The sequence below is a fragment of the Dama dama genome, chromosome 11, assembly GCF_033118175.1.
Source record: "Dama dama isolate Ldn47 chromosome 11, ASM3311817v1, whole genome shotgun sequence".
In the NCBI taxonomy this organism is placed as follows: Eukaryota; Metazoa; Chordata; class Mammalia; order Artiodactyla; family Cervidae; genus Dama; species Dama dama.
Window position 1 is genome coordinate 13772296 of NC_083691.1, and position 23988 is coordinate 13796283.

General features: G+C 45.8%; 1 protein-coding gene across 1 annotated transcript in view; it reads left to right on the plus strand.

The window, feature by feature from the left end:
• TTLL11 (tubulin tyrosine ligase like 11) overlaps positions 1 to 23988 on the plus strand; it is a 257284-nt gene that overhangs the window by 99386 nt on the left and 133910 nt on the right. Inside the window, exons 5-6 of the mRNA XM_061154740.1 lie at positions 10670 to 10765; positions 11510 to 11625. Of these exons, the coding sequence (XP_061010723.1) occupies positions 10670 to 10765; positions 11510 to 11625 (212 nt within the window). The remainder of the gene's footprint in view (positions 1 to 10669; positions 10766 to 11509; positions 11626 to 23988) is intronic.

The following is a 23988-nucleotide window of genomic DNA, read 5'->3' on the forward strand; positions in this document are numbered from 1 at the left end:
AGCCATCAGGCTTAGGGCATTAGAAAGGGGAAGTGGGCACAGCTTAGAGGCAGGACGAGAGAAAACAAGTCCTGGCTTGAGCCACTGGAAGGTTGGGGTGAAGGAGAGAGTTGCAACGTGGAGGCATCCAGGGGTCATCCCAGGGGACTGCGTGGTCACATCTGTTCAACAGTGACAGCTATTCCGGGAGCGTCATGTGGGCCCTCGTACGTGGCCAAGCCGCAGAGCCCTGGCACAGTGAGGGTGGAGGGCCAGGGCCGTGGTTTTTCTGCCTGTCTTGCTGTGGACCAGCGGCATGGGGCGGCCACGGGGTGGAACCAGGGCCCCAGCTGGAGGGTAGACAGAGAGGGAGCCGCTGGTTTGGACAGAGTGCAGCTGGCACATGGAGCCGCAGGCCTGTAAGCATTTTCCATTGCTCGACCACGCTGAGTGCTGCCAGGCCTGGGGTCGGGCGAGGAGCACAGGGCTGGAAGCAACCCTCCAGGAGGAGTTCATCCTCTTCCCCCTGGGGGCCCCATGGGCATGTTTCCTCACCACCTGGAGCCTCTGTTTCTTTCTCTCTGAATCACCTACACTCACCTCCTTACCTGCCATCTTGGGAGCAGTGTGAAGTAATGAGGGTGAAATGCTTTGATGGTGATGGTTTAGTTGCTAAGTCATGTCCAACTCTTGCAACCCCAGGGACTGTAGCCCATCAGGCTTCTCTGTCCATGGGGTTCTCCAGGCAAGAATACTGGGGTGGGTTGCCATTTCCTTCTCCAGGGGATCTTCCCGATCCAGGGATCCAACCCATGTCTCCTGAATTGCATGTGGATTCGTTACCGACTAAGCCACCAGGGAAGCCCACAAAGCATTAGATACTTGAAATCTGTTTTAATGTACATTTCAGATTCACAGTGACTGAGAAAACAGTATCTTTTTCTCCTGGGAGTCCTCTCTTGCTTTCTTTATCCTTATCACTTGTTAAGTTTATCACTTGTAAGTTTAGGTCTCAAACACCTGAACTAACTTGGAACCCAAAGATTTAGGGACAACACATGGTTCTGACATTGACTGGCTGTATGACATTATATAAGTTGCTTGACTTTTCTGTGCCTCCATTTCCTCACCTACATCACAGGGCTGTCGTCTAACTCACATGAGATCAAGGTGATAAAGGGCTTTGCAAACTATAACGTTTTGTGCATATATAATGCATTTTTTCTTTGTCATGGATGCCCCTTTCGCTTGTAGCCAGGCCTGGCCCAGACTGCAGCATTCCAGAACACACACTCTAAGCCAGCGAAATTACATTTATCTTAAACACGTGACTGTGACCCCTTTCCAATCACAGCCGCAATAACTACTTGGGGAATTGTGATGGCCCGGAGCAGGGGCTGGCATGGCTGGGCTGTGGGCAGGTTTCCTGTAATCTGTTGCCTAGGAACGTGGCTGCCCTGTCATTCGGGTCTGTCCCCTGTCATTGCCCAGACAGCCCCCAGCAACATTTCCCCCATCAGTCTTCTGGAGGGCAGCTCTGTGACCCCGGCTTAGAGAGTCAGGCCCATCTGGGTGTAGACGATTCATGTGGCAGAAATGCACTCGCTGAGGAGAGCTTTCCAGCTCAGCTTTCGTGAACTTTTCTATCCCAGTTCCACGGCTGGGTTTCTGTCTTCCTCTCACACTGGGTCCACTTCTCTCCTTGGCTGTGATCCTCTTAGGTGTCCGGAGGAGGCACCTTCCCTAAGTGCTAAGGTGCTTCTTCTGTCCCTTCTTTGCTCTTCTGATCTCCCCCACCACCAGCCCCAGACACCCCACAGGAAGGAGGGGAAGGAGCAGCTCAGTGCTCACACATGGACTTGGGTTTTGTTCTCGGGCGCCCTAGGTTTGCACTAAGCCCAGCTCCTGCTTCCAGCAACTCCAGCTGGAGAGCTTGGCAAGTTCCCCTTTCTCTGCCTCAGTTTCCTTATCTGCAAATAGAATATTGGTCCCTGCCTCACAGAGCTGTTATGAGACTTCGTGAGAGAAGGCTGTGTTAAAGAGTACCCAGCAGGTGGCAATCACTTAATAAATAATGTCATATCGTTTGCTATCGGTCACGACAGTTGCTCTCAAACTGGTCTACGAAGAAGTGCCTTGAACTTAGGGGGAAACCAGGAAGCGAGTCACATTTCCAACTTAATGGAACACTGGTGTTCCAAGGAGCACGGTTTCAGAAACAGGTCCTGACCCCTGTTGCCTCCCAGCCTGGCCCCAGCCTCGCTTCCCTATTCCTCCCAGATCCATGTGAGTCTGCCAAACACAGGTGACTCCTGTCTCTTGGACGTCCTCTGTGTTTCCCCCATTCCACCCTTTCTTTCTGTCCTGGCTTGGCTTCTTCTCCCACGCTCTCTCCTCTTCTCCCTCTCTTGTAAAATCTAGTGCCGGCAAGGTAGTGCTCGAATCCCACCTTCTCCATAAAGCCTTCCTCGGCCACTTTTGACATGTAAGCTTTTTTTTTTTTTTTTCCTTCTTTAAGACACATATGCTGGTCACACACTGACACAAGCCCTGAGCTAGCTGTGGGCGTGTGGTGTGGGCGAGGTTGCAGTCCTGCCCCTAAGAGGCACGCAGTGTAGTGGGGAAGACTGCCATGTGGGAGTCGTGAGCACCATGGGGGGAAATGTGCAGGATTATGGGAGAGCACAGACAAGGCAGCTTGTCTGCACCTCCTGCGTTGGAAGTGCGGAGTCTTAACCACCGGACCACCAGGGAAATCCCAGTGTGACCACTTCTAACCAACACCGCTGCTTCCATCCCAGTCCAGACAGCCATCATCTTGTACTTGTATCACTGCAATTGCCTCCTAATTGATGTTCGTTTCCCCACCCTTGCTGCTTGTAGCCTATTTTTCTCACTGTAGCTAAAGTGATTCTTCTAAAACATGTCAGATCAAATTACTTCCCTGTGTAAAGTCTCTGATGGCTTTCTCATTGCACTTAAAATCCTGGCTCCTTACCATGGCTTGCAAGATGCTACATGATCTATCCCTTGCCATTCTGTCTGACCTCATCTCCTGTCTCCCTCTCTCTCACTCCTTGCTGTTCGTCAGAAGTGGCCTGTGTTCTTGCCATTCCTTCTGCCTGGGACGCTCGTCTTCAGCTCTTCAAATGACTTATTTGCTCACTTCACTCAGCCCCTGTTCATACATCACCTCCTGAGTCTTTGGCTTCTGGTCGTGATAGAGTAACAAAGACTGGACTTAACCTTCTTTGGAAAACAACTAGAATACCAGACAAAATAGATGAAAGAAGTGTTTTCAGATTTTGTACAACAGACAGCTCGGCATCGTAATCCCCAAGGAAAGAGGGGAACAAAAGCTGAGATGCGCCTACGGTTGCCTCAGCTTTCTGTCTGGAGGCACTCTCCAAGACATGGGCGGGGGTGAGGGGGCACCTAAACAGAGTCCTGTGATCTCAGTGAGTTGAGGAGAGGGAAATAAGCATTTAGTAATGCCAAGGTGGCTGGAATTCTGGGGGTAGAATTCTTTAAAGGAGGGGACCCTACAGGAACCTGCATGGGAATCGTTGTACATCTTTGCTGAGTGCTGGGCTATTCATGTATGGAGGGTTAATCCACAGAGTTGGGCAAAGAATGACCAGGGAACTGAGAAGATGAACCAGAGCTCACACAGAGCAGGGAGATGTCCAAGCTCCAAAGAGTCAGTGTGGAGGGTGCTTGGTGGTTACTGGACACATTCAAGGGAGACTGCAGAGAAGTTCTGTCCTAATGGACTGAATCTTCCCTGGGATGAAAGTTACTCTAAACTCAACCTAGTAAAGCTTAAATAATAGGTCTGAAAGGTATCAACATAATCTGCAAACTACTGACTGCCTGAAAACTTCAGTTTGGTTCAGTCGCTCAGTCATGTCAGACTCTTTGTGACACCCTGGACTGCAGCACACCAGGTTTTCCTGTCCATCATCAACTCCCAGAGCTTGCTCAAACTCAGGTCCATTGAGTCAGTGATGCCATCCAACCATCCCATCCTCTGTCATCCTCTTCTCCTCCTGCCTTCAATCTTTCCCAGCGTCAGTGTCTTTTCAAATGAGTCAATTCTTTGCATCAGGTGGCCAAAGTATTAGAGTTTCAGCATCAGTCCTTCCAATGAATATTCAGGACTGATTTCCTTTAGGATTGACTGGTTTGATCTCCTTGCAGTCCAAGGAATTCTCAAGAGTCTTCTCCAACACTGCCGTTCAAAAGCATCAGTTCTTTTTCTCTCAGCTTTCTTTATGGTCCAGTTCTCACATCCATACATGACTACTGGAAAAACCATCACTTTGACTAGATGGACCTTTGCCGGCAAAGTAATATCTCTGCTTTTTAATATACTGTCTAGGTTGGTCATAGGTTTTCTTCCAAGGAGCAAGCATCTTTTAATTTCATGACCGCAGTCACCACCTGCAGTGATTTTAGAGCCCAAGAAAATAAAGTCTGTCACTGTTTCCATTGTTTCCCCATCTATTTGTCATGAAGTGATGGGACCGGATGCCAGGATCTTAGTTTTTTGAATGTTGAGTTTTAAGCCAACTTTTTCACTCTCCTCTTTCACTTTTATCAAGAGGCTCTTTAGTTCCTCTTCACTTTCTGTCATAAGGGTGGTATCATCTGCGTATCTGAGGTTATTGATATTTTTCCCGGCAATCTTGATTCCAGCTTGTGCTTCATCCAGCCTGGCATTTCACATGATGCACTCTGCATAGAAGTTAAATAAGGCAGGGTGACAATATGCAGCCTTGACATACTCCTTGCCCAATTTGGAACCAGTCTATTGTTCCATGTCCAGTTCTAGCTGTTGCTTCTTGACCTGCATACAGATTTCTCAGGAGGCAGGTAAGGTGGTCTGGCCTAAAAACTTAGCACTTTTTAAAAAGAAGACAAAATCCAGATACTGAGCATTAAATGTCCATTGTCCAATAAAAAGCCACTAGATATTCCCCAAGGCAGGAAAAGGTAACCCATACCTAGTGGGAAAATCAATAGGAACGGTCCCATAAATATTAGAAATAATGAAACTAATAGAAAAAGGATGTTAAAACAGCTATTACAACTATATACAAAAGTTTAAAGGAAAATAGTTATTGTAGAGAGAAATGAAGCTATGAAAAAGAACCAAATGGAACTTCTAGGGACCATGGAAGAAAATGCAATATCTGTATTGAAAATTTCACTGGATAGGATTAACAGCAAATTAGATAAGAACCAAATGGAACTTCTAGGGACCATGGAAGAAAATGCAATATCTGTATTGAAAATTTCACTGGATAGGATTAACAGCAAATTAGATACTGTAGAAGAAATGATCAGCAAACTTGAAGACATAGCAATAGAATTTATTCAAAATGAAACACAGAGAGGAAAGTGACAGGATCAATAAATGAACAGATCCTCAGTCACCTACGGTACAATATCAGATGGTCTAACATCTGTGTAATTGGAGTTTCCTGAGCAGAGGAGACAAGGAAGATACAGAAAAATATTTGAAGAAATAGCCACACATACACTAATGTGTACACATACACACCAAGACTTATCAGAAATCAGTGACAATAAGAAAATCTTAAAAGCAGCTAGAGTGAAAAGACACATTATGTTCAGAGGAATGAAGAATAATTGAAAACCTCTCATCAGAAACAGTGCAAAACAGAAGACAACAGAATGACAAATCTCACCTTCTTAGAAAGGCCTTTCCTGACCACCAAGCCTTTCCCTCCATCCACTGTATACACTCTATGTTCTCACCTTGTCGTAGATATTTACGTGCTTGTGGTCTCTCTCCTAGAATGTAAGCTCCAAGAGGCCAGGAGTTAACACAAACCTTGTCTTCTCCACTGCTTTATCCCCAGTGCCTGCAATACTACTTAGTGTTTGGTAGCTGCTCGATAAGTATTTGATAAATAAACTTGTCCTCCAAGTAGAAGAGTATAAGGGCAGAGGGCAGGAAAGCATTCTAGAACTACTAATGTTGTTTAGTTGCTAAGTCGTGTCCAGCTCTTTTGCGATCCTGTAGACTGTACCTGCCAGACTCCTTTGTCAAGGGATTTCCCAGGCAAAACTACTGGAGTGGGTTGCCATTTCCTTCTCCAGGGCATCTTCCCGACCCAGGGATTGAACTGGGGTCTCCTGTGTCGGCAGACAGATTCTTTACCACTTGAAAAGCCCAGAATTACCAACAGTTCAGCACAATTAGAGCCCAAGGCGTGCAGCGTTGAGTCGGAGAAAAGAAAGCTAGAGTTTGACACAGATGCTGGTCATAGAGGAATTTGCAGGACATGCTCTGGAACTTGGGCTTCCTCCTGTAAGCCGGGATTTTAGGTAGAGGGGTCCTAACATTTTATTTGCATTTTAGAAAAATTACTCTGGTAACCCTTCGTGCCAGGTGATTAGAGGGGTAAGTTTGAGAGCAGGGAAATGAATGGGGGCAGGTATTAAAGTAGGTCAGGTGAAAGATGGTGAGGGTTTGGTCTAGACTAGGAACAGGGAGATTGGGCCAGGTCTAGAAAGCTGTTTTGGAGGCAGAATGTACAGAGACTGTGAGCAGCTAGATGTGAAGGAAGGAGAGATTTCTGGCTGACTGCTGCTGGCTCAAAGTCCCTCAGGCTACAGTTAACATATTGTCTAGGACTTTAGTCATCTTGAGGCTACAGGGGCAAGATCCCCTCCCCAGCTCACTCACATGGCTATTGGCAGGCCTCACATCCCCCTTGCTATTGGCTGGGACATCAGTTCCAGAGGCCATCTCGGCCTCTCCATCCAGCAGCTCACAACATGGAAGCTGGCTTCCCTTAGTGTTTAGGGAACAAGAGAGTAAGATAATGCATCTTAAGATGCAAGCCACAGTCTTTTTAAATAACCTAATATTTGAAATGATATCCCATCATTTCTGCCCTATTTTGTTTGTTAGAAAAACATTACTAGGTGCAGCGCACTCTCAGGCGAAGGGGCTTACAAAAGGGCATGAATACAGGACGTGGTATCATTGGGACTGTCTTAGAGTCTGCTGATCACAGATAGTGAGTTTGGGTATGTTGAATGTGAGGGGTGTTGGATCTCCAAGTTGGGAATACTCTGGATGCAGCTGGATGTGTAGTTCCGGGGCTCAGGAGATAATTCCTTCTCATTGGAATGTAGGTTGGAGGCTTTACCTGAGTTTACAATGAATAGCTCAGGGCCCTTGTCTCTCCAACTTGCTTTGGAAGCTTCCGGAGGTGAGGGATGAAGGACAAAATATCTTTCAGTCCCCAGGGCACCCTGTAAGAAGCAACACATCATTGCTGACTGAATGACTTGGAGGGTGGAGAGTATCACATAATTGAAAAGTTCTCTCTCTCTCCATTTGACATTTCCTGCTCTGCCACCAAGCTGGAGAGAGGTTTTCCTGTTTCTAAGCTGCAGGTTTCTAATGTGCAAAGTGGATGTTAGATTAGATTAGTAGTGTTGTTGTTCGGTCTGACTTATTGCAACCCCATGGACTGTAGCCCACCAGGCTCCTCTGTCCATAGAATTCGCCAGGCAAGAATACTGGAGTGGGTTGCCATTTCCTTCTCCAGGAGATCTTCCCAACCCAGGGATTGAACTCAGGTCTCCTGTATTTCAGGCAGATTCTTTACCACTAAGCCACAAGGGAAGCCAGGATCAGTAGTATATATATGTATATATACTACTAATCTGGTATAGATAGATAGATAGATGTGTAGATATAAACATATATTTTTCCCATGGGAACCCCAGGATGTAAAAAAAGATAAAAGTTGATCTGATCTGGTCTCCCCAGTGCTTCCCCCTCAAAATAATCTCATATTGAAAAACGCTGAACCAAATAAATTCCTGATTTTCTGCCAGCTCTGACATTCTGGGATCTTATGAAAAGACCAACTCTAAGCTCCTCCAAGTTTTGTGATTCTGTTTCTTGAGTCCCACTGCTGCTCCATTTTTTATTAAACTTTGGGGGGAAATTCATCTTTCCTTGAACTCTTGAAGAACTATAAAGATGACTTTCACTAAATACTATGTGAAATACTAAATACTTAATACTAAATACTAAGTACCATGCAAAACATTTTACATCCCATTATCTTTACTTGCTCCTGTCTCCCTGACTAGGGTGTAAGCTCCATGAGGGTAAGGACTTTGTCTAGTCCACTCCTGTATTTCCGGACGCTGGAAGAGCCTCTAGGGCACAGGAGGCATTCAGTGTTTAATGAATGAGTGGACTAAGGTAGGCACTATTATGCCCATTTTACAGATGAGGAAACTGGGGCTTGGAGCTGCTAAGTCACTTGCTGGTAGTGACTTGCTAAGTCACTTCACTTCACAAACTGAAGGCAGAACTAAGATTTGAAATGAGTTCCTCTGGACTCCAAAGCTAATAGTGCCAATTCTTATTGATGGGATCAGTAGGAAACCATAAAGGGAGCCAGAGTATATTGAGTACTTTCTTTAAGATGAGCATAACTCTAGGGATTTTTTTTTTGCTTCCATTGTCAACTACCCTACAAGGTAGCTGTGGTTATGCCCAACTTTTTCAGATGAGTTATGTGAGGCTCACAGAGGCTTAGAATTGTGTAGCAAATATGAGAGACTGAACTGGATTGAAGCCCAAGTCTGGCTCCAAATCACTCCCACACAAGACTCAACACAGTCAACTACATGCGCCAAAGTTTAGGCTCTGGAAAGTTTTATGCAATTGCTGGGTGCAGGTCCCTGTGGCTGGTAAAGTTCTGCCACTCCTCTTCTCCAGCTTTCCTATAGCTGTGGATTCGTGAAATCCTTGTGCACTGAGCTGAGACGAATCCACCAGGCTGAGAAAGGACAAGTCCAAGCTTCTAAGATGTAGCAAAAAGTAAGCGTCCGTGATGCAGGATGATAAACGCTGACACTGCCTCCCATTGTTCTCGTAGGCTCATCAACATCAGGTCTCAGACCAGGTCTGAAGTTAGACTGATGATGTCACCAGAGTCTCTTACAGGCCTCATCACTCATATCCACTTGTCATATATTATTAAGCAGATCTATAATACATGTAACATTTTCTCCTGAATTTCCATTCCTTTCTTCTTATGACCAGGGAAAGAAAAATAGAGTGAGGATGACTTTCCCAACTTTTCATCCTTATTGTCCTTTCTTGAAGAATAACCTCATCTTGAATTATGCACCCTGCCCCCCACCCCCAAATGGTCATTCGGGCTCTGAGTTCATTAATAAGGATGAAACTACACTTTAATAATTATCATTTAACTAATGCATATTCTAGATAGACAAGTAGATGGATTTCCCCTCATATTTTCTTCTTGAGTCTGCAGAGGAGGCGATGCAGCTGTATCTTTGTTCTCTCCCCTCCTTTATTCTCCATGTTACTTTTTGAAGCTTTGGGATCGTATCGCTCATATTAGGAGTTTTCTTCTACCTTATCACCTCCTAGAGAGATAATGACAGTCCTCCCGAGAATCTGGCATCCTCAGAGTCCACGTCTGAATCCAATTAGAAACTGCAATCTCAAGGGTGAGGAGATGTTATCTAGATAAAGGGCTGTTTCAGGCAGAGGGAATGAAATGCACAGGGTGACTTACCCCAAGCAGGGGACTCCTGAGGAACTGAAAGAGGCCAGAAGACAAAGCCACACCTGAGGCAGAATGCCAGGCTCAAGAGCGGGTGGTTGGCCAATTCGCAAGGGCGCTAAAGCTGGCCATGGGTGCATGCTGGCTCCAGGGGCGTGTGGGCTGTGCTGTCACAGAGGGTCCCACACTCCAAAGGGCTCCATGCTTGGTTTAATGCTCTGTTTCAGCATCATGAAATTTGTTAATACTTTTTGAGCAAGAGACCCTGCATTTCCATCTTGCACCGGGTCCCACAAACTACATAGCCAGTTCTGCAGTTCTGAAATCCAGCTCTGTCATTTACGAGAGGAGCAGTCTCAAGGAAACCCACTGGCTTTTCCGAGACTCACTTTCTGCTTCTGTGAAACACAGGGCATGATCCCTACTTCAAATACGCTGTTGTGAGAACGAATCAAGATTGTGAATTATTCGTGCATTGTATGATAATTGGTGCCTAGTGGGCACCTAATAAATATTCCCTTCTTCTTGGGTAGGAGGGTCTATCAGAATTATCCAGGGGATTTGTTATTGAAAATACACTGGCTGCGTTCCACCCTGAAAGGCTCTGACTCATAGGTGTGGGCTAGGGATAAGCGGTGGTTTTGAAAGGGGTCCCTAAGTGATGCTGATATATACCCAAGGTTAAGAAACATAGTCTCAGGTTTTTTAGAGATCCATCTAAGAAGCAACTTAAAAGAGGAGAACAGAAGGAGAGGGAGAAATGGATGGACTATTACTGATTCTTCACATAATAAAAAACCTGTTAAAGAAGAGCGAGGTCATCATCTTACAGCCCTTCAGATGACACTGATGGTGCTGAAATGAACCATGGGACCTCATCCCATTACCAAGGCCCCTATAAAATTTTCTGCTGTCCATTTGGCCTGACAAGTCCATCCAGAGGAAGAGGGGCTATGGATGAGAGAAGCCAGGGTCAAGGCCCAGGTTGGGGGTGGAGTTGGAATTTATTTTCACCTTAATACCCCTAATACAGTACCTGATTCCTGAAAAGACACTGTAACTAATTCTGAATTATGTTTATCCTGCCCCAGATTTTAGGCTTTGACATTCTTCTCATGAAAAATCTGAAGCCTATACTACTTGAAGTAAATGCAAATCCCAGCATGAGAATCGAACACGAGCAAGAAGTAAGTATTTTGAGTATCTCATTGAACATATTACCAGGCAAACTGAACCTTCCCACTCTTCTTGCTGCTCCCTTGGCTAAACAAGATTCGACATTGTCCGATTTGCCCGGCCAAGTTCTGTTCCTGCCTAAATAACTTCAGTTTTGTTGAGCTCAGAACATCGTCTATTAATATAAGACCTATCCAACCTATGGTGACTTCCCCGCATGCCCTTCTCCAGCTCTGAAGATCTGCAAATGGAGAAGCAGCTGAGCCTTTCCATCAGTTTTGACATGAACTAATTAGTCAGCCTCAGGAGATGAACTAATTGAAATTCTATGAATATGATTTAGCCGTGTCGACATGCTTGAGTCCCTAAGATAAATAGTATATTGAGCAGTGCTTACCTCCCGCCCCCCCCCCCCCCCCATTTAAGAATGCATTAAAAAAGACTGGAAGGAAATACACCAATTATTAATCCTGGGTTTTGGGTGGGGGTGGATTATGAGGGTTCTTTTCTTCACCTCTTCCATATTTTCAAATATTCTACAATGAGCATATATCATTTTGATAATGAGAAAAACCCAGTGCTATTTTTCCCCCTTCATGTATTTTGTTGATTTGGAAAAGGAAACTGACATTTTAAAGGTAGACTGAAGGGAGCCTTTAAACAATTCTGGCAGTACAACCACTGGGGCTGGTGCCTGTGGTCAGTTGGTGCTGAATCCCTGTCTCTACCATAACACGGAATCCTTACCCTTCAAGCTCTCTCCAGGGGTGTTTGAGAACGTCCCCAGTCTTGTTGATGAAGAAGTGAAAGTGGCCGTGATCAGAGACACTCTGCGTCTCATGGACCCACTTAAAAAGAGAAGAGAGAGCCAGTAAGTATTTTTTATATCATTTATTTCTATCAATTCTGCTTCCCATGCCCTAAGCAGGTAAGTCAAGTTCTCAAAACATGTTACCATCGTGAGTGAGATTTCTACCTTTAACAATCTAATAAATCATATTTTCATCTACGAGTATCACCCTCCAGATATGGTGACTCAGGGTCAAGATATGGAGACACACTTGCAGTTAGATCAGCAGATGAATTTCTAGCCAATCATTATCTGAGTCTGGAAAGTCTTTTCTGAAAACCCACTCTCCCCCAGTGACAGACTCTCCCCTCCCTCCCCATTGCCCACATGGTGCTTCTCTGTAAAACCCTCGAGCATAGGCAAAGAGTACAAAATGCTGGAGAAGGGGGCCACAGGGAACTTGGACGTGTGTAGTAAGGATCGCTTTCTTTTCATTTTCTTCATGATGTTAACACTCTTGCAATATAAACTTTTTGTTTCAAAATCTGCAGAACCAATTGTCGAACCTGTGGCAGTTCTATAATATTTACAACCTTGTAATACCTGTTCATCCCACCCACCCAGTAACATCTAACTGGAATATTGATGGCAGTATGTGCCCAGCCCTTCCCTCCATGGAATCACCCCTGGAGTGAAAGACATGATGTCACTTGGGTATTTTGTTGGTTTTGTTTTCACCAAATTCCTGGCTTTCGCAAAGTGAGGGTTGAGTAAATATGACTGTGCCTGTTTTAGGCAGAAAAACCAAAGACAAGCATTTCTAACAGCACTCCTGGTACCCCTGACATATCAGTTGGACCCAAACACCCCCCAGACAAGTAGAGCGTTTGTCAGCTGTGGTTTAGGAACGTGAGGAACCCTGACTTCCCTGAGCAAGTGGTACTTCGCAGGCTCCTCTTACTGCTGCCCCTCACCAACTGGGCTCAAGCCCAAATACTGTCAGAGTCGCACTCCAGTAGTGCTTCTCCCCTTGGCCGCACATCAGAACCATCTGGAGAGCTCTCGTAAATACCAGTGCAAGTGCCCCCACTTCTAGAGATGCTGCTTTTAATCAGCCTGGGCTGGAGGCCTGACCACGGAAACACTGTAGGTTCCCCAGGTGAGTCTATCTCGCAGCCAAGGCTGGGCACCGCCGCCCTGCCGGAAATGTCACTCTGAAGGAGTCTTTGTCATGTTCTGAGTCAGGCTGGATGGTGTCTGCTTGGTTGAGTTCTCTTCCAGAGCATTCTTTGCTGTGCAAGGCACGGATCCAAGGCCATTCAGGCTCGCTGAGAACGCTCACCTGTGGTTCACGTGGGCCGATCCCGCCAGGTGTGGCCTCCACCGACGAGGGCTTCAAAGTGGTGGCGGGTCAGGTCTGCGGAACCCCTCACGGGAGCAGCTCACAGCAGCAGCTCACGGCAGCTGGATGATGGGTCTACTCGTACACACATGCAGCTGCCTTTTTTAGCCATCCTTGAGGAAAAGCAGTGGATTAATTGCAGTTTGGTCAGATTCATTGCAATGTAATTCATTTCTCAAAAATCTACTTTCTAATGGTTATTGATCTCACTGGAAGAGATTAGGTCTTGAGTGACTGGGTTGCACTGCAGGGAGATTTTGTCAGCTATCATGCCAGGATGGCTCAGGGGGATAGATTTTTAAAGAGGACCTTGACACGTTAACCCTCTGATTCCTTTGGTGGGAACAAGTTCAAAGGCTATTGTGTGGCCTAAGCCTTCTTAACCTCTGCCACCAAAACCAGGAAGAGAGGAAAGGGGACTGCTGTATTTCATGTTAGATGGCCTCAAAACGTGATCAGCTTTTATTTTCTGGTTCTAGTTGTTTGGGTGTTTTTTTCCACCCGCACCTGGCATTTGATGTGATCCATATGAGCTGCAGATCTAAAAGTTAAAAGCAATTTAAATGGGCCCAGGACCATTGGGAGGGATGGGAAAGGCATTTTATGATTTATCAAGTCATAAGTAGCAGCACCTCATTTTTAATTTAAAAAGCATTGACTTTTCTTTCTTTTTTTTTTTTTAAACTGATAACCAAGGACAGTTAGAGCTTCAAGAACCTGACTTCAATCTTAACAGAAAAATGCTTTCATCTCACCCTTTCCCTACCTACAATATAAGGGTGTATGTTAGTAGCTAAATGGCATTTACTGATATTTTTCCTTAATTATACCTTTTTAAAAAAAAAACAAAAATGAGCAACGATTGTCCATGAAAGCATTTTGTAATCTGTAAAGTGTGTTATATGTAAGGAATTATTATCAGCATTTTGATAACTTTACCATACAGACCAACGGCTTTTCTGGTGACTCAGACTATAAAGAGTCTGCCTGCAATGAGGGAGACTGGGGTTCGATCCCTGGGTAGGGAAGATCCCTTGGAGAAGGAAATGGCAACCCACTCCAGTATTCCTGTCAGGAGAATTTCATGGACTTAGGAGCCTGGTGGGCTACAGTCCATGGGATAACAGAGCTGGACACGACTGAGCGACTAACACTTTCATACAAACCAAAAGGATGAAATTATTCTCAATTCCAAATGTTTCAGAATAACTTGGAAAAGCACTGTATTTGTGCCCATAGATAAGGCACAGCGTTGTAGTGCTGAATTGTGTGTTCACATCTGGGACCGGGTCATGCCAACTGCAGGAAGTGATGTCACAAGGACTTCTAGGCCAGCAGTTAACTTTAGAAGCCAGAGTTTTTTGTGTTTGAGTAGGATCCAACCTAAATATTTAAAAAACAAATGGTTTCCTTGCCTTGCTCTTCAACTCCTTAGCGAAAGAGAGTTTGATGTGTCCCTCATCAGTTCATTGAATACACTTTGCCAGCAAGACTGTTGAAGGTAGTATTCAGTTTTCCTGCACAGACTGAAGCAAAAAGGCTTAAACTGCTCTAGAAAGATGCAGAGGGGGCCTTGGAAGGGTATCAGACCCCTGTGTCTGTGTGTCCTGCATCTTCACACACCCCAGGAGTAGGGGAGGCATGTAGGCTGGGGTCAGTATATTGATGGGGCAGAAAGCAGTCCTCATGCCTTCCATGGAGAGAGGGACCTGTGACCCTACTGAGTGGGTAGAGTGGATAGAACTTTCTCCTGAGCCGAAGAGACTAAGGTTCAAATCTTGACGTTGAAGATGTAGAGAGCTATTCTGAACCTTGGTATCCTTTTCTATAAAATGGAGATAATGATGTTTAAGTGAAGCAAAGTGCAAGAGTGTGTGTATGCTCAGTAGTGTCGGAGTCTTTGTGACCCCATTGACTGTAGCCCACCAGGCTCCTCTGTCCATGGAATTTTCCAGGCAAGACTACTGGAGTGGGTTGCCTTTCCCTTCTCCAGGGAATCTTTCCCACCCAGGGATTGAACCCAAGTCTCCTGCGTCATCTCCTGCATTGCAGGCGTATTCCTTACCGCTGAGCCACCTTACTATATAGTAGGCACTTAATAATCCTTAGTTTACTACTCACCAATAAACTTATCTACTATAATTTGAACAAACAAAAAGGGCTTACCACGCTCTTTTCTGGTATACTTAAAGCAGACTTTTGAGTTCAAAACCAATGACATAGCCTAAAACCAAAGCTGCTGGACCTCTGTAACTAGACTTGACATTGGAGCTGACTGCAATGGAAAATTTTGTTTCCATGTAGCATGATGTCACTCGCCCAGACAAATTTATTTGTTGGGTTAGGAGAAAATATACCTTTGGCCCCTGAAGGAACAAAATAGCTGTCATATGAGAGCTGTCTTGAACTATGATGACTTTTTGTAATATCTGATGACTATTGATTTACTTAATAGGATTCTTTGGAGGCACTGCAGGGGCAGGGGAAGGGCGATTGATGGGACAGGATTCTAGAACCCTAATATATCTCTGCATACACATATGGAGGTAAAATCCACACAATATAAAACTAGCCATACAAAAGTATACAATTCGGTGGCATTTAGCACATTCATAATGTTGTACAACCAGCACCCCTTTCCAGCTCCAAAATATTTTGTTACCCCAAAAGGTAACCCATGATCCATTAGGCACTCACTCCCCATTCCCACCTCTGCCAACCTGTTTTCTATCTCTGGATTTACCTTTTCTGGTTACTTCATATAAATGGAGTTTTTTGTGGCTGGCTTCTTTCACTTAGCGTGTTTTTGGTTCACCCATGTTATAATATATATCAGTACTTTATTCCTTCTTATGCCCCAATAATAGGGGCATAATAGGTTCCAGTCCATGGATATACCACATTTTATTATCCATTCGTCACTTGATGGACATTTCTGCAGGAGTCATTTCTTTTTTAACCAGGGGGGAGCTCGGATGACCTATTTTATACTTTGGCATTCTCTAGATTTCCTTTGAGAGGGAAGGATCTTTTCTGCTTCAAGAAGTTTCTAAAGCCCCTGGTTTAATGCAGCCCCATCATTTTATTGATAGAGGCACAGGACTGGCAGGGACCTCAGAAACCAGCATACCCGTCAGCTCCCGGGCTCAAGAACATCCCTCCTGAGCATCCGTGACAGAGGAGCAGCTCGTGTCCCGACGAGGCACTGGACTTGGCGTCAGCCAGGTCTGGGGTGAAGTCCTTAATCTCTGATCAGTGCACGATGAGCTTGGCCAAGTCGCTTTATTCTCTGATCTCGTCTTTGAAACGATCAAGGGCTCAAGGGCTCCCCTTGGCTGGACTGTCGCTGGCATCATGTGAAATGACACATACGAGAGGGCTTCATGGCATCTGAGGGTACTAGACAAATGCTAGTTCTCAGGGTCACCATGTGGTCAATGAGGGTCTGTTTGAAAGTTATGCTGATAGTGACACATAAGTCACAGCTCCTGAAGCAAGCCAGTTTGAGTTGTGTATGTAATGATTCCGCCTGTCTGAATTGTACAAAACAAAACTAAGATGAAGAAGATCCATCACTTGCCAGGGGAGGAAATCAGGAAAACCAACAGAAGCTGTCCTCTTTTCTCACGGTATTTGGGGAGCCTAAGGTTTTCTTTTGAAACACTTCTATCAGAAGCAGAAGAGGATAAATTGCTTCCCTAGATTATTTTATAAACAAAGTGATTATTCCACCAACTGATTAATTTTTGGAAGTTGGGTTTACCCCTGGTGGAGTCATTTTACTAGTATTTTGCTCCTTTTCCTGGATGTAGATGTTTCTAGGAACCATTTTCCTTTCTTAGGAATCATTACCCTTTAGGACCCCCAGAGTAATATAAATAAAGCTGGGGACAGGCTTGGAGTAATCTGAAGGGATTCCTTGATGCCATGCAGTGGCTCCCCCTGGGAGCCGGAGGTGGCTGGGAGCCACTTGCCTCTTATTCAAAAGTGTACAGTTGGAACATGACTGTGTAAGTCACAGAAGCCTCTTTTCCCACAGCAGCGTTTCATGGTCCTCTTACCTTACCTCCGGCTTCACTGACCTCCTATCACCATGACAACCAGGTTTATGTGAAGGGTGGAGTCAGCCTGCCAGTACAGCTTCGTCCCTAATTCAGAGAGGTTCATCCTCTGAAGGCTTCACTGGGAGATCTGTCTTCACTTCTTACCTTGACTCTCAAGTATCCAAGTATCCCTTGGATCTTCTGACATGTTTAGAACCCACACACTAGGTGAATCCTCAAATTTGGTTGATTCTATGTAGAATCTAGAATAAAGGTGAAACATTCTAACATAACATTCTCTTCTTAGGGCTTCCCAGGTGGCGCTAGTGGTAAAGAAGCCGCCTGCCAATGCGGGAGACATAAAGAGACGCCGGTTCGATACCTCGGTGCGGAAGGTCCCCTGGAGGAGGGCGCAGCAACCTGCCCCAGGATTCTTGCCTGGAGAACCCCAGGGACAGAGGAGCCTGGCGGGCTGCCGTCCACACTGTCACACAGAGTTGGACACGACTGAAGCGACTTAGCACACACGCATTCTAAGAGAACAGAGGCTTGTAGTCTGATCAAGGACTGTAACTCCGTCCTGTCCTGGGGAAGAGTATCAAAAATACGTTAACCAGAAATTCCTTCAAGCCCAGATCTCTACCCCTTAAATTGGCAGTACGTCCCGACTGAAATCCCCTCAGTGATAGACAAGAAGGGTTTCTAAGCTATTTGGACTAAACATGCCTTTGTCAATGTAGAACAGTATCTTTCTTACTTTTCAGAGTAGTCTTCTGGAAGCAAGCATTCTTTCAGGAGAATCGTCCAACCACCCTGTCAAATGGCCCATCTACATGCACACAACTGACATTTTGTTGAAATTCTAGGGCTTTGTTGACCCCTAATGATTTCTTTGTGGCAAAACCCTACAGAAAAGCACATCCTGACCCCAAGCACCTCTGAAGATTTCACATAAATCAGAGTCACAGAGAGATGAATATTTGCACACTCGTTGGGGTTTGATTTTACACCCTGTATCAGGATCACATATACAGATACTGGTTATTTAGAGCGTTTATTGAGCACTGACTGTGTGCCAGGGAAAAGACTGACAGTGAAGTGAGAGTGTCCGACTCTTTGAGACCCCACGGACTGTAGCCCACCAGGCTCCCCCGTCCAAGGGATTTCCCAGGCAGGAATACTGGAGTGGGATGCCGTTCCCTCCTCCAGGGGATCTTCATGACCCAGAGATCGAACCTGGGTCTCCCGCACTGCAGGTAGATTTCTTTACCGTCTGAGCCACCGGGGAAAGCCCCAGGGAGAAAACTATGGAAGTGAATTAGCTCACAGGTCTGTAAGGGAGGCAAGACCCACAGATATCTATGAGGTGGAAAGTTACAAGGTGCCTGAAATGTAAAGATAAAGTAATGAGGGAAGAAAATGTAGGGAAAGATAATTTCTTGATGAGAAGAGTTAAAAAAAAAAATCGACATGGGAGAGTTGGTGAGGAAACTGAGGTTTAAAGGATGAGTAATATTTGGAACACACACACGGATGGAAGGATCCCCCTGGTGGAGGAAACAAAGGCACGGGGTCTGTTGGGGGAAATGTGCGAGTTAAATCAGCTGGCAAGGCAGAGGCATGAAGTGGATGAGTAGAGAGGAGGGGCTGCTGGGGAGGTAGATGCAGATCCAGAGGCCAGAGGTGGGTGACCTGGGGTGACAGGCTGAGCAAATCCAAGCTTGTCTTCAACCTGATTCAGAAACACGAAGGCCTCCGGAGGGTCCGTGATCCCCGTAATGACACAAAATTTCATGTCCGTGTCTATTTTTCCCGGAGAAAAGGTCAAAAACTTTTCATCATATTTTCAAAAAGCTAAGAACCCATCAGTCCTACTGTCACTGGAGGCTCCGGCGCGATTTGCCCCCAGGGTTTGGGGTGTCATGTTTCAGGATCTGTCACACCCACCGTACCTGGCTAGGCTTCACATTTCAGATGGCCATCAGCAAATTAGAAAAACACACGTGTGTTTTTCAGTAAGGATGGACAGGAACTGACTAATGATACGTGCGTTATGTTGTGTGCAAGAAATAAAACCAGACAGCTCTCTCCCATCCATAAACGTTTAAGCATTAAGTCAGCAGTAACCAGTAGAAAGCCTCTTTTGCCTGCACGTGTTGAGCAGGAGCCATTCCCGGGGCTTATGGGGAAGGCGGGTTTCCTGGGCCGCCGTGAGAGGGCCGTTTCGGGGACCATTAGACAGGAGCTGGGCCCCTCCGCCAGTGGGCAGGCTGCTCCTCCCTGTCGCCCTGGGCGCTGAGCAGATGGGAACCAAGACGAGCATATGGCCCGTCAGTCAGCACTTTTGGGGAAACAGCAGAGTGGAATTCTGCGTGGGCCCTTCCAGAGTTATTCCAGGTAGTGACTGGCGAGCAAATGTGTTTGGAAATTTCCTCACGAGCTGCGCCAGTGAGCCTTAAATGTTCATGGGCTCTTAAATGAGGCATCGTTGGCTTTTTGGAAGGAGGCCTTGCGGTCTGGGCTCAGGATGGAGGTTTAGGTACCAGGTCCACATACTGGACTCCCCTGAACCCAGTTTCCTCATCAAAATAAAACAAACAAAAAAACCCCCAAGCCCCAAACCAAAAACAAGCAAAAAAGCAAACAACAACAAATAAATAAGGGAAGAGAAGGGAATAATAGTAGCGGCTCTGCCTCTGTTACAAGGGACTGTTTGTAGAGTGCTTATGGCACAGTGGTATTTACCTTTATTCCTGTTTTGTCCTCCCAATGACCATATGCTGTAGGTGTTTCTGTTTTAAGAGGACAGACACTGAGGCCTGGGGAGGGTGAGTGACAGGCCCAAGACCACACCACTTAAAAGCGACAGCCTGAGATTTAAAGCCAAGTGTGTCTAGATCTTGCCTTGAGAGAGTGGAGGTGACGGTATTAAGTGCACTAAGGAAATGTGCACCCACAAGACATTGCCCTTATCTGACTGGGTTTGTGTCTTCACCCAAACTTTAAGGCAGGGACGCATCCCTTTAGCTTCAATCACTGAACATAAGCAGGTGCTCATTAGAGACTGATCAGGTCCATGGGAGGGAGCTCTGTGGCCAGCTAGGTGGCTACTTCGTATTCACTAATCTCCAATCAATGAAGATTCACAATGAATGAAATGTAAGCCAATGCAGAGAACACCAGCTTAAAGCAGGATCTACACATGACACAAAATAAAACAGAACCAGACTATTTGTTTGCAGTAGGGCTTCCCAGACTGGGAACATGCTAGAAGTTCAGAAGAGGGCAGGATGAGCCACAGATGAGGTGGAATCATATGAAATTACAGGTATTAGATCTTTTTTTCTGACCTACAACCTTTGACACTTTCCTATTCAACTAATAGCTGGCCTGGAGTGGTCAAGGCAGCCATGGTGAATGAGGTGGGGCTTACATTTTCTTGGGCTTGATTGGGTGAGAAAGATGTAAATAAGCTTGGGGGGGAGGGAAGGATGGAGGCAGGAAGCTGAGCCTAGGAGGCAAGGTCTGGGAGGACCATCAATCAGGCCTCCAAAATGGCACTTGGGGTTGGAGAGGACAGATCTTGCTTCTGTGACAGATGCTTCTTGAAATGTTTCTTATTATAAAAGTAATACATGCTCATTATAGAAAAAAAGGAAATACCAAAGTGCATAGCATGAAATAAAAATCTCCCTCAAATTCAACCACCCAGAGCTAATCATGATTAACTTTTGATTTCATAAAAATGGTATCATTTTCTTCTGTCCATATTGTTTTATAGCTGAGGCCATACTCTCTATATAATTTTCGTATACTGTTTTTATTTTTCTCCATTTTATGCAACAGTAATTTCCCCTTCTTATTAAGAGCTTGGTAAACATCGTTTTCATCAATGGCTGGGTTAGAGTCTGCCTCTGTATGGAGCAATGTTTGGTTTATTTCCAGCATCTTGTGCTTAAACCTCTGTGTGCTATTTATTTTACTTTTAAAATTATTTATTTGTTTATTTTATTTTTGTCTGTGCTGGGTCTTCACTGCTGCGTGCTGGCTTTCTCTAGTTGCAGCAAGTGGGGGCTGTTCTTCAGTGTTACGCGCAGGCTTCTCATGTGATGGCTTCTCTTATTGCAGAGCACCGGCTCTAAGGCACATGGGCTTCAGTAGTTGCAGTGCACAGACCACGTCCCACGCGTTGGCAGATTCCCAACCGTTGGACCACCAGGGACATCCTCTGTGTGCTCTTTAGAAGTCCGTCTTAGGCTAGAGAGAGCCCCTCAGGAAGCGGAACTGGAGAGGCACTGCTGTTTTTAACACCCTGGTGGGAGAGCAGAGTGGTAGGAATTGGAGCCCTGGAGTCGGCGCTTGGGGGTGAGTCCTGTCACTGCCATCTGCAGCCAGAAATGGTACAGAGTTTCCTCTGCACTCTGCACTTTGCTCTTTCTCATCCATTTAAGGGTGTTTGCAGTTGGATGTTTTTAAATCTGCAAAGCAAGGAGTTCTTTATTTGGAGGGAGAGAAGATGCTGCTTATTCCTAAGAGAGTATTTGTCATGGGATATATCCAATCTGAACGTAGTATTTAAATAATAAGTATATTATTTATATATGCAACCTAGGGAGGTGGTTTTTTTTTTTTTTTTTAATGTGTGGAGAAGATGGTAAAATAAGTGGGAATTGATCCCAACAGCGACAGGTTGATCTTCGGCTGCCAGGCTGGATTTGATTTCCCTCTAATTATCTGCTAGATTAAAAGAAAGGAAAGCTCGAAATCAAAGCCAGTTTTAGCTGTCATTGGAAAGCCCCTGGTTATTACACCAAATGCTGGGCAGCATGCTCCAGCTGCTTTCTTTCCTTTCTTTTTTACTCAGTTTCCTTTTTTTTTCTTTCCTTTTTAAGCAGTAAAAGAGACCCTTGTAACTCTCATCACAGAGGCTAATGTGAGAGGCTGGGGAGAGGATGGAAATCCAACAGTTTAGAGAGTTGGGATCCGGCCCCTGTGCTGCGCTCGCATCCTAGCTGAGTGGAGCAAGGTGGGGGACTGCCTTTTCAGGGTGTGCGCTTCCTGTTGGGGCGAGGTTGGGGAGCTGCCTGTTCAGGGGAGCCTTCACTTGCTCAGAGAGGCTCGCTTTCCTCCCCCAGTCTGTCCAGGCCTGGGCAGCGCCCGAGGTCAGCCTGGAGAAGCTGCGGAGGCCTGCGTGAATGAACGCGTGCGCGCATGCGTGGATTGATGAGCGTGGAGGTGCGCTCTGCGTGGGCCCCGGGCTAGAGGCTGCGTCAGGATGAGCCTCTGTGAGATGCAGGATGCGTAGGAGCTCAGCGAGGCGGGCGGGGTGGAGCTGGCGTGAGAGGCCTCGGCAGGGAAAACGCGTTCCCATGAGGGCCTGAAGGCAGGCCAGAGCACCGGCCTCTCAAAGCGCAGCAAAAGCTCCGGAACTCCAGCCATGTGGTTTGTAAAACGCTCTAAGCTGGAAACAATCTATCCACCGACAGAGAAGCACACACATGACGGGTATTCATTCACTGGAATGCTGTGCATCAATGGAAATGCGTGAAGGATGTACTTCCAGTGCCTTGATATTCACGTTGAGAAAAAGAAGCAAATCGTAAAAGAATATCTAGAGTATGGTTCCAACTCAAAACAGGAAAGACTAAACTTTATTATTTTTTTTATGATATTTTAATAAAAACCAAAGATTCTACTTTCTTAACAGAGAAATATTAAATGCTATGTAATCATAGTAATCTGCCTGGATGCATAAACTTTATTTCATAGAGATGTAACCCTACATGGCAAAAATATGAAGGAAAACAAAGAAGAAGGATCAGAGAGTTTAAGATGGGTGCTTCTGGGCGCAGGTGGGAGAGGGACCTGTGAGGGATACAGGTGGGCCATTGAGATCCTGGCTGTGTTCAGTCTCTTAACCCAGGTGAAGTCCGAGTGGTAGGATTATATCGGGTAAGCAGCGATGGGGTCAGGAGACAGATGCTGCAGGGTCTAATGGGGCAGACCAAGCATTTTGCCTTTCATCCTAATGAAAAGCTTTTCATTTTTTGATTGAAGTATAGTTGATTTAAAATAATGTATTAGTTTCAGGTATACATCAAAGTGATTCGGACATACATATATATGTATGTATGTACTTTATTTGGATTCTTTTCCATTAGAGTTTATTACAGAATGCAGAATATAGTTCCCTGTGCTATACAGTGCATCCTTGTTCATCTAATTTTTAAAATAATTTTATCTATTTTCTGGCTGAGCTGGGTCTTCATTGCTGTGCTCTGGCTTTCTCTAGTTGCGGAGAGTGTGGGCTACTCTTCGTTGCAGTGGCTTCTCTTGTTGCGGAGCACGGGCTCTAGGGTGCCAACTTTGCTGTTGCAGCCCCCGGGCTCTGGAGCACAGGCTCAATAGCTGTGGCACACGGACTTAGTTGCTCCGAGGTATGTGGAATCTTCCCGGATCAGGGATCGAACCCACGTCTTCTGCACTGGCAGGCGGATTCTTTACCACTGAGCTACCAGGGAAGCCTCTGTTCATCTGTTTTATCCATAGTAGTGTGCATCTGTTCATCTCAGCCACGGACAGGTTTTAAACGCAGGGTGACATGGTGAGATTTGTGTTTTCAAAAGGTCGCTTGGTCTGCGGAGTGGGGCTAGGGAGGATGTGGGGGGGGGGTAGCTAAGAGGTGTGAGAGATGGTGGTTGTGTGGATTAGGGTGGCTGTGGAAGAGGCAGAGAGAAATATCCTATTTAAGAGAACTTAAGAATGGACGGGTAAGATTCGGGGATGCATTATGTGTGAGAGGTGAGGGTGAAGGAGGAGTCAAAAAAGGGGGCTGTTTGAGCAACTGGGTGGCTGTTGGTGGCAGAAAGCCCTGGAGATGCAGCATGTGGGGGGAAGTGATGCCAGGTCATGAGACCTCCCGCATCTCCAGTAAACTGTCTGCTGGGTAGCTGGGTACAGGGCCTGGGGTCTTCTGAGCGGGTAGGGCCAATTATGGGG